The 10,930-nt window shown below is 34.3% G+C and overlaps 2 protein-coding genes across 2 annotated transcripts; both read left to right on the top strand.

Moving 5' to 3' along the window:
• The first annotated feature begins 281 nt into the window (after positions 1–281).
• Positions 282–2,309, top strand: LOC131632808 (adenosylhomocysteinase). Its single transcript, XM_058903537.1, has 2 exons — positions 282–1,078; positions 1,235–2,309. The coding sequence occupies exons 1-2, from the start codon at positions 368–370 to the stop codon at positions 1,979–1,981; spliced, it is 1,458 nt and encodes a 485-aa protein (XP_058759520.1). The 5' UTR covers positions 282–367; the 3' UTR covers positions 1,982–2,309.
• Positions 2,310–8,800: 6,491 nt separating this feature from the next.
• On the top strand, positions 8,801–10,173 carry LOC131632800 (uncharacterized). Its single transcript, XM_058903527.1, has 2 exons — positions 8,801–8,842; positions 9,685–10,173. Exons 1-2 carry the CDS (start codon positions 8,801–8,803, stop codon positions 10,171–10,173), a joined length of 531 nt encoding a protein of 176 aa, XP_058759510.1.
• The last annotated feature ends 757 nt before the right edge of the window (positions 10,174–10,930 follow it).

Genomic DNA, 10,930 nt, shown 5'->3' with positions numbered 1-10,930 from the left:
TATTAAAAAGTAAATAAAAGGTTGATATCATCTCTAGTTTTTTTTTATTGCCAAATTGAGATCAGTAAAATTCGTGATCCGCGTTAAGATAAAAAGATGCTTTTTAACGTATTATATTTTTAATTGACCGAGTCATCACAGTAAATTAGATTAAAATTAGAGTTAGTTAAGAGTTAATAATCTTAGAATGGAGATGAAGTAAGAATAGGTTTAGATTAATCTCAACCATAACCACGTAAAAAAATACGCTTCGTTCATTTGAGCCATTCAAACCTATTTATACTCACACATCCCCACTCTCTCAAACACACACTCTCATTCTCTTCTCTACCTTTCCCACATTTTCTCTCTTCACATTTCTTCCAAAATGGCGTTGTTGGTTGAAACCACCACAAGCGGCCGTGAATACAAAGTGAAAGACATGTCCCAGGCCGATTTCGGCCGTCTCGAAATTGAGCTGGCCGAAGTGGAAATGCCTGGACTCATGTCCTCCCGCGCCGAATTCGGCCCATCCCAGCCCTTCAAAGGCGCCAAAATCACCGGTTCCCTCCACATGACGATCCAAACCGCCGTCCTCATCGAAACCCTAACCGCTCTCGGCGCTGAAGTCCGCTGGTGCTCCTGCAACATCTTCTCCACGCAAGATCACGCCGCTGCCGCCATTGCTCGCGACAGTGCCGCGGTCTTCGCGTGGAAAGGTGAGACTCTCCAGGAGTACTGGTGGTGCTCTGAACGCGCTCTCGATTGGGGTCCTTCCGGTGGACCAGATCTCATTGTTGATGATGGTGGTGATGTCACACTCTTGATCCATGAAGGTCTTAAAGCTGAACAGCTTTTTGAGAAGAATGGTACGTTGCCTGATCCTTCTTCAACTGATAATGCTGAAATGCAGATCGTTTATACCATTATCAGAGATGGATTGAAAACCGATCCAAAACGTTACCACAAGATGAAGGATAGAATTGTTGGTGTTTCTGAAGAAACTACCACCGGTGTTAAGAGGCTTTATCAGATGCAAGCTAATGGTTCTCTTTTGTTCCCTGCTATCAATGTCAATGACTCTGTCACCAAGAGCAAGGTTTTTTTTCTTGAACTTCTATTTTTGGTTTTGTAAATTGTTCATATCTTTGATCTGTTCAGATCTGTTAAATTTGTGATGAATTCGAGTCTCAATTCTGTTTTATTTATGTGTGATCTAATAGACAACACAATGTTGTTTTTGTGATGATAACAGTTTGACAACTTGTATGGTTGCCGTCACTCTCTCCCTGATGGACTCATGAGAGCTACTGATGTGATGATTGCCGGGAAGGTTGCTGTTGTATGTGGTTACGGAGATGTTGGCAAGGGTTGTGCTGCTGCCTTGAAACAAGGTGGTGCTCGTGTGATCGTGACTGAGATCGATCCAATCTGTGCACTTCAAGCACTCATGGAAGGTCTACAAGTTCTGACTCTTGCAGATGTTGTCTCTGAGGCTGACATTTTCGTTACCACCACCGGTAACAAAGACATTATCATGTTAAGTGACATGAAGAAAATGAAGAACAATGCTATCGTCTGCAACATTGGTCACTTCGACAATGAGATCGATATGCATGGTCTCGAGACATACCCTGGCGTGAAGCGCATTACAATCAAGCCACAGACTGACAGATGGGTTTTCCCTGAAAACAACTCTGGTATCATTGTTTTGGCTGAAGGTCGTTTGATGAACTTGGGATGTGCTACTGGACACCCCAGTTTCGTCATGTCGTGCTCCTTCACTAACCAAGTGATTGCTCAGATTGAGCTGTGGAAGGAAAGGACTTCCGGCAAGTATGAAAAGAAGGTGTATGTTTTGCCTAAGCACCTTGATGAGAAGGTGGCTGCTCTTCATCTTAACCAGCTTGGAGCTAAGCTTACCAAGCTTTCCAAAGATCAGGCAGATTACATCAGTGTGCCAGTTGAGGGTCCATACAAGCCTGCTCACTACAGGTATTGAAGGATTGTTGAAGAAGGAAAGAATAAAGATGATTCTATTCTATCCGTATTGTTTTTCATTCCATTGTGGAATATTTTTGTTTTCTCATTACATTTTTTTAGATTTGTGGTAGATTGAGGATTCTTTTGGATTATTATTATCCTAGAATCTCAACTCCACATTGGGTTGAAGGGTAAGAGCAAGAACACATATTGGTTTCTGTTAAATGAGACCAATTGGGTATGAATAAAGTTTTGGTTGCGGCTGTGTGGTTTCTGATTGATTATTAGAAAAATATATACTTACTGTATGACGTTCGATTTGTTTTAATTTATTTATATTTTGCTAATTTTTTCGATTTGTTGAATTTTTACCAAAAAACGTGATTTTAGCTTTAGGTTTATGAATTTTATCCAAGTCCAATTGTTGTTTTTTTATTCTATGTATGATTATGTAATTAAAACTTATTTCAGAATGAACTACTTTTAACAGAAAATGGATTCAACATGTGTTTGGGTAGGTTAGAAGAGACATTCTCATGGGTAGGTTATAAACAAAGCATATAGACAAACACATGCTAAGGCATATATAAGTCATCAATATCAACCACTCTATTGTCTATTTTCTAGTTCCTCACCAAACATTGCCCAATGACAACCACTTGTTGAACTTGGAAATGTGTCGGTGGTGAGGTTGCTTCACTTGAAAACAAAGAAATACTTTTGGGCAGCTATCTTAGATAAAAAAAATAAAAATGCTATCATGGATTCTAAGGATGCAACTTAATGTATTAATTATAAAAAAAATGTTAAAAGTTACATTCATTTTTTTTTTAAAATTAATTATTGTTTCTAATATCAAAACTTTTATGTTTATTTTCTATATTTTATACTTTTAAAATATAAATTACCATCAACCTAACTCAACTTTTGAGACATTTAGTGTTTATAAAGGAGATAAAAGTAGTTTAACTATCGGTTAGAGTCGCAGTCGCAATATCGCATGTATAAGTCATATGAAATAAATATTCTTTTATAAAGGAGATAAAAGTAATTTACTCCTATTAAAGACGAAGGTTCGGGAAATACCGAGTTCAATTTTTGGTGGGACGAAGGTTCGGGAAATACCGAGTTCAATTTCTGGTGGGAACAATAATTGGCCAGTGCCATGACCTCTCGGCACGAGCTCTGAATTACTAGGACCCCTTTCCCTAAGAACTAGAGTGCAAAAAAGAAAATAAATAAATAAAAGTAGTTTAACTTAGGTTAAACCAGTTAGAGTCACAATATCGCTTTAGGTATAATTTATAAGTCATAAGAAATAAATATTTCTCTTCTTTTAGGCTGTTGGTTTTCATATTGCCTTTGCTGGATTTGTCTTCATAAGTCACTTGACGTGTCATAAACATCTATGTCTCCCTATCTGTCTAAGGTCATTTAGTAAAAATTAATTTACTTGTCTTTCCGTATGGGACCGATCATTTATGGATGTTAACGTGTCTTTAAGGATTTATCTATATGTTGAGGCATCCTAATCGTCGATTGGATACATCAAATTTGATTCGACTTATATGATTTAGCCCATTTATTTTATCCAACTTGACTAAGCCCGAAGGGATGTCTTGAAACTAATGCAGGCTCTTATAAATCCAGGTTTAGACCCGAACCACATTTCTTGACACATACATAGTCCCTTAAGCACGAGACATATGGGGTCGAGATATTTAATGTGGGAAATCAAATTGTACACTCTTTCAAACATGAGGATTGTAAGGGCGAAATGCTTAATGTGGGAAGCGGAATTGTACACAATCCCTTAAGAACGAGGCATGTAAGGACGAGATGCTTTATGTGAGAAACCAGATTGTACATAGTCCCTCAAGCATGAGACATGTAAGGGAAAAATGCTTTATGTTAGAAACCAGATGGTACACGGTCTCTTGGGGGATATATGTATGTCTTTCTGAAGTTGTGCCCGATTTTATACGCGTTTTCTTCTCGTTTCCTGACCTTCATTCTTTTACTAGGATTTTAGTCACTCATTCACCTATTCTCAATACCCTAGTTCCACTAGGATTTTGAGTTAATGTTTTCTCCAAGGCTTTCTTTCATTCATAACTAGCATTGTAGATGAGAGACTTTTTCGTTGCATGTTCTCTTCGTTTCAACCGAGTAGAGGCATTATCGTCCGAGAAATGCTTATGATAATCCATTTTTTAATGATCAATGATTCTATACCACAAAAGGAAATTAATCAATCCACGAGTCATGACTTTTCGTAAGGATCCATCGCAAGATTTTTTTTTTTTGTAATTTTATCTTTTGCTTTTACTTTTTTATTTATTTGCAACTTCCTTTCAAGGACAAAGGAGACCTTTAAGCTATTAGGAATTTTGTTTGCCACTAAGTAAAAGGTGAAAATGCCACTATAATGTTGGCAAACATTATCTTGAACTAAGGACCTTTGAGGCTAAAGTTCTAGCCTTATAATGGTTTCCACAAACTTCTAGATCATCCAACATCATGTTAGTAATGTAGTCCTTGAGTTATTCTCAACCATCACATTTTTTACTAATTTCCATTCAAATATTGTGGTTCTTTTGCCTAAATCTTCTTATACAAACTCCATCTTTTAGCTTAGACAATTGCCATGGCCAATTTTTAATTCAAAATTATTTTCAAAAGTTTTGGCTAGCAGATATGCTTGCTCAAATTCTTCCAAACATAATCTATAAAAAGCAAAGGAAGTTTATTCAAAACATTCACATAAAGGATTACATCTACATAATCTCTGAAGTCATCAACATTCCGGGTCAAAAATCTTGCTATCAAAGTGAATATTTCAAAAGCCTTTGGCCTAGTGGAATGACCATTCATAATTAAAGTTCCTAAGGCCTTTGGTTTTTGCAAAACCTTATGTGCCTGGATTTTTACAATCCTTAAATATGCTAAACTCTCTATCCCATTCAATGTCAAGCAAGTGGGCTTCTTGAGTTTTTCAAGAGGAGTCAGACAAGGAGACATTCTCTCTCTCTCTCTCTCTCTCTCATCCCCTTTTCCCTTGCAGAGGAAGTTTTGAGTAGAGGTTTAAAAAACTTGGTGGCTTCAAATAAGCTTAAAACTATCAAGTATACTAGAACTATGCATGCTCCTTATCAAATTCTTTATGTAGATGATCTCATGTTGTTTTGTACATCATCTCCTTTGAACATCCAGATCCTATATTATTTCAGTGCTAAGTATGCTCATATATTAGGTAAAAATGCCAATCCTTTTAAACCAACCATATATGATGGGCCATCACTCACTCAAGACTTGGTCTAATTGCTTCGTCTATTGGTTTCAACCTTGGTACACTCCTTTTGATTACTTGGGTGTCCCATTTTTAAAAGGGAGACCTAAAGCCTCCTACTTTCAAGATGCTCATAAAAATTTCTCATGATTTCTATCACAAGCTGCAATCAGAAGTCCAAGATTTCATTAACAATCACATATGGATTGTACGTATGGAAATTCAATCTATTTTTGCTATCTTTGTCAACAATATTGAAAACATCACAATTCCCTTGGGCAATTTGGAAGATAGGCTTATATAGAAACATATCATCTCAAGCATGCTTTCTCTAAAATACGCATACAATTTATGTTCTCCAACCACAACTTCAAAATATTGGACTAAAATTAAATGGAATAGAGCATTCCTTCTTCTTGTTCAACAATAGTTTGGAAGTTGATCCACAAGAAAATTACTCTTGATGAAAACCTCAAGATTAGAGGGATCTTCACTCCATCAATGTACAACCTTTACAACAAGGATGAAAAGTCTTTTACTCATCTTTTCCTGCAATGCCATGTTGCTCTAAGGATGTGATATTGGATGAAATCCTCCATAAACCACTCTCTTGACCTAACTTTGGGGATTTTTGTAACACCCTTCTAAATCCTAAAACAATTTTCACGAATAAATAATAAATATTCGATCACAAATCACCAACAAGGGCACCACATGTTCATATAAAACATCATAATAAGACATCCTGCTCTATAACACGGGTTTTCAAAAATTGAAACATTTGTCTCATTGAAAATATCATCAATAACTTCAAGCATCGCAACGGAAATTATAGTTTGAAAAACATCTTTATTTAATAATTCAAATAAAAATATCATCTCACTTCATAACTCATAAGCCATGCTTAGAACATCTTAAAACAAAATAAAGCATCTCAATACATCATGCCAACAAAGAACATATAGTTCAAATTCAAACGATCCCAAATACCGTGATGTTACATATCAGAGCAAAACCCTCTTTATTGAAATAAAGAAACTAAAAGACTCCATAAAGCTATCCTCGAGGTTCTACGTCTATACCTAATTACCTGCAAGTTACCCACGTATCGAGACAATATTTCCAAGCAGAAAGGGTGAGTAATTCAAAATCATTATAAATGACATAAGGATTAAATATAGTAGAAACACAACGGTCATCAAAGATATCATACATATAAATTATCATACTACACACTTTCATGTCACTACACCATTCACAACATAATCTTGTAATCAATTCACAATCAGTATCAAAACATCATTTATTCACGCATCATCAAATCATTACTTAATCAATCATTATTCAATGTCACAAAGAATGCAATGCATCACTATTGACTCATGTATGTGGTACCAAAACTTCACTGATGACTCAATCATCGCTCTCAAAAGATCTCCACCAATAGAATAGATTCCCGCTTGGAACCATAAAACTTCCCAATATTGAACTCAATCCACACTATGGGATTGCGGCCATCACTGGACGAACCTTCCTAATCAAAATCACTGGACCAAATGTCCTAACATGTGAAATGAATGCATAATGCGCAACAACATAATAAAACATGACTACTACTAATCAAAATGCACCATCATCCATGTAATCATTATAATATCATCACGCACTTCATAATACATACATCTTCAGCATAACATCATCAATTCATTATAGGAAAAATATGTCATATTCCATCAAGGCACAATCACAACAATTCATCATAAGAAGCATACGCCATGTTACATCAACGTATAAACACATCACTTTAGCTTAGCACAATTATTGGTAAAATACATCATATGATTCATTTTATTTTACTAAAGTGTAGTTCATCGCGTTAGCTTTCTAACGATTCGAACGGGGCATCAAACAGACTTTCGGATCAAAAGTTATGATCAAAACAATTTCGCAGTACAAAAACCCAAAAGCTGTTACGGGCACCTGTAACACCCCACTTTTCCCAATTATAAATTACGGTAAAATAGTAATAATATTATCAGAGTAATTCAACACAAGTGGAATGTCACACTTTTCCAATAAACCAGAAACTAAAGTCTCAATACTTTATTTATTCATTTCTCACAAAAAATTAATAATACAGCGGAAATAGTTTTTATTTAAAACAAATCACGACACACTTGCCACTAACAAACAAAATCCACCTTAACTTGTGGTTCTCCAGCTTAATTGGTAGTGAGAATGGAATGAACATGTACTTGAACCCCAGGGTACAGGGTTCGATTCCCACGAAAGGCAAAAACTCTACTAGTGAGGGGGGTAAAGAAGTTCGTGAGGTAATAGTGTCGGGAGCGTCTTGCGAGGGGCCCGGGCTGTTACCTCACCCGTAATGGGCATTACGGTCCGTAATGCTGAAAATAGAGAATTTAATTTTTTGCACGTTTCTGGTACAAAAGTCCAGAGGACTATTACAGGCACCCGTAATGGCTGTTACAGTCGTAATAGAGCCCAGAAATCCATATTTTCACGCAATTTTATGCGATTTTCTTGTTTTTCAACATTTCAACAAACCCCAAATCCCTAGTTTTGACCTCTAAAACATATCGTATCATATGGTACTTGAATCAAGGGAAATGAACACGTCACAAATCGTCATTTTCACCAAAAATTATCATATTATTATCATCAAACAAAACCCCAAATACAAATCTACCAGTACCTTAACTCATACCAATTATAATGACAAGAATTACACCCTTTACCTTAGATTCTAGTTTTGATTCTTCTTTCAAGCTCTACGGTTGATTCTTTTCTCTTCTCTTTGTGCCCTAGCTCTCTTTCACCGTTTCTTCCAAAATCTCACGATTTCACAAAATGAACACCGACATTTACTCTTCATAGTTTAATCCTTGGACCCTTTCTATGGTTTTCCCATCTTACCCTCACTTAATTTCTTACAAGTTACTACCTTGCCCTCTTAGCCTCTACACCATACTATTATCTCTATTTATTTAATTAAATAATAATGATAATTAGAAATTCTAAACATTTATATTATTCTAATTAACGCCTTAATCCATACTACTCCACATGCATCACACATAGACATCACACGTCACATTCATCCAAACACCACATATATTTACAAACAAATGATAATACTCGTAAATTCACACTAAATCAATTAAATAATTAACTAATTAAATAATTAATCTAATCTTCGGGGTGTTACAATTTCCCTATTCAATACCATAAAATGTGGATGGAATCCATGTTCACTTGTCATAACAGTTTCTATCATCTTCACTCTCAAGGCTATTTGGAAATATATAAATGCAATCAGATTTTAAGACTAATTAACTTTCAACATCCAACAAGCCTTTTCTAAAGTGATTGCATCAACATCCTGCTCGGGTAACATTTCAATACTTTTATATAGCCCTTCAATGACTGATTTAAGGATTCTTAAAAACTTCAAAGTTGAGAAGTATTAAAATATCATAGAAGTCATTTGGCACCCTCATTCCTTCAACTGGATCAAGTGTAATACTGATGGGATTGGACTTGGATGCCCTGGAATGGCTGCAGATACTGGTATTTTTAGAAACGACGATAGTGATTGCATAGGTTATTTTGCTTCTTATATTGGGATTCAAAATGCTTACTTTACATAGTTCATTGTCACCACTCTTGCTATTGAATATGATCATGATAGACATTGAAAGTTTTATAGATTGAAACATGATGCTTATTTTCTACCTTAACTTATAAATCTCCCAACTTAGTTCCTTGGCAAATCTCCATTAGGTGGCATAATTGTATGTTTCTAGCCATATCTACACGGAAGGAAATCAGTTATGAGCGGACAAGCTTGCCTCCATAGATTTGTCAATCCATGATTTTCAATGATGGACTAAGCATCCTATACAAATTAGAAACAAGTTAGTTCTTACTAATTTAGATTCTCATAGTTTTCCTCTTGGTTTCGATCTTGGATAGGGTATTGGTCTAATCCCTCCAATCCTCTTTTATTTTCTTCTTTTCATTTATTTATGACTTATGGAAATAAAGATACAATTTGTTCATGGAAAAAGGAATATGAAAATATTACAATTATAAAAAAAATTAAATTAAATTAAATTACTAGTTTAGAAAAAGGAATATGGAAATATTACAATTATAAAAAAAAATTAAATTAAATTACTGATTTAGAAAAAGGAATATGAAACTATTGTACCGATATTTCTATCGTTAGACATATATAAAGTGAAAGTTCGTGTTATAAATAATATTTATTACTAATTTAGATATCTTAGAAATAATGAAATAAAAGAATCATTTCATTACTAATTTATCATATGGCTACAAAATTGAATTTTTTTTCAAAATTTTAAATTAAAATCTATAAGTTACTGCAAGTGCTTCCTGTGGTGCAGTGGCATAGGTTAGTTGACAAGAACCTTGCTAGGCCAAAAGCCCAGTTCATCCTGTGGATTGCGTGTAACAACAAATTGCCTTGCAAAGAGCGGTTGCACCGATTCGGTCTCCTTAGTAACAACAAATGTGTGTTTTGCAATGAGATAGAAACTTTGAACCATTTACTGTTTGAGTGTCGTATTACTCGTGTGATCTGGATATATGTCCTCTCTTGGATGCAGCTAACTCATACCCCTTCTAGATGGAATGAGGAAATCCAGTGGGTCATGGAGAAGAGCAAAGGCAAAGGAAGTAAAGCTTCAATTCTGAAGTGTGCTTTTACGGAAACAGTTTATGAAACATGGCTGTTCCGAAATCGGTGCTGTTTTGGTAGATCTTTTGATAGTGAGAATAGTAGAATAGGACCGAAAATTATTGATACTATTGTCTATAGGAGCTGGCTGAATATTAAGCTTAGGCACTATGTTGCGAAGCTAATGATGCCATAGTGTGTCTCTGAGTGGCGGGATCTCTTTGATCGCCTTGTACTTACACTGTTTTTTGGTTTGAATAAAGGTATTTTCATTTCCAAAAAAAAAAAAAAAAAAATTTTAAATTAAAGTTAAATATTTAAATTTATTGAAAGAATTAGTAATGAAATAAAAGAATTTTAAATTAGTAATTTAATTAGTAATAAATATTATTTATAATGAAATGACTCTTTAATTTAATTTTGAAATAATATTTATTAGTAATTCAAAATTTTAAATTAAAGTTAAATATTTAAATTTATTGAAAGAATTTATGTTAAAAATACTTTTAAAAAGCTGAGGAAATATTTGGTGGACAGAAAATCAAAATAAATATGTATCTTTTGTGGTCTTAATTGTAACATACAACTGGTTTTGTTGTGACCACCTTTTATGAAAAATCCAAATTCAAATTCAGACATTTTTCCTTTTTCAAAAGTGTTTATTTAAATTTGTGCTGACCACTACAAAAAAAAAAAGAAGATATGTATTGATGAGATATTTAATGAAAAACTTTATATGTTGATGAGATATTAATGATATGTTTAAAAAAGTATTGTAATAAAAAGTATTAATATAAAAGTAAATGTATGAATAAAAATTTATGTTATTTTTAGATATTTTGGAATAATTTTTAATTAATATTATTTTTCTACCTTAAAAAGTCATTTCTTTTAATTAAAAAAATTGTTAGTATGTTAGGAGTACTTGTGAATTATAAAAACAAAATACAATT

The sequence above is a fragment of the Vicia villosa genome, unplaced genomic scaffold (genome assembly GCF_029867415.1).
Source record: "Vicia villosa cultivar HV-30 ecotype Madison, WI unplaced genomic scaffold, Vvil1.0 ctg.001020F_1_1, whole genome shotgun sequence".
Classification (NCBI taxonomy): domain Eukaryota; kingdom Viridiplantae; phylum Streptophyta; class Magnoliopsida; order Fabales; family Fabaceae; genus Vicia; species Vicia villosa.
The sequence above is the reverse complement of the archived record's forward strand: the minus strand, read 5'-3'. Positions and strand labels throughout refer to the sequence as shown.

Bases quoted from the DNA above. Each gene is read 5' to 3' on its own strand.
- LOC131632808 (XM_058903537.1), top strand. From the start codon at position 368: ATGGCGTTGTTGGTTGAAACCACCACAAGCGGCCGTGAATACAAAGTG. The intron at 1,079-1,234 runs GTTTTTTTTCTT...TGATGATAACAG, and splicing joins ACTCTGTCACCAAGAGCAAG to TTTGACAACTTGTATGGTTG.
- LOC131632800 (XM_058903527.1), top strand. From the start codon at position 8,801: ATGGGATTGGACTTGGATGCCCTGGAATGGCTGCAGATACTG. The intron at 8,843-9,684 runs GTATTTTTAGAA...CCTGTGGTGCAG, and splicing joins TGGAATGGCTGCAGATACTG to TGGCATAGGTTAGTTGACAA.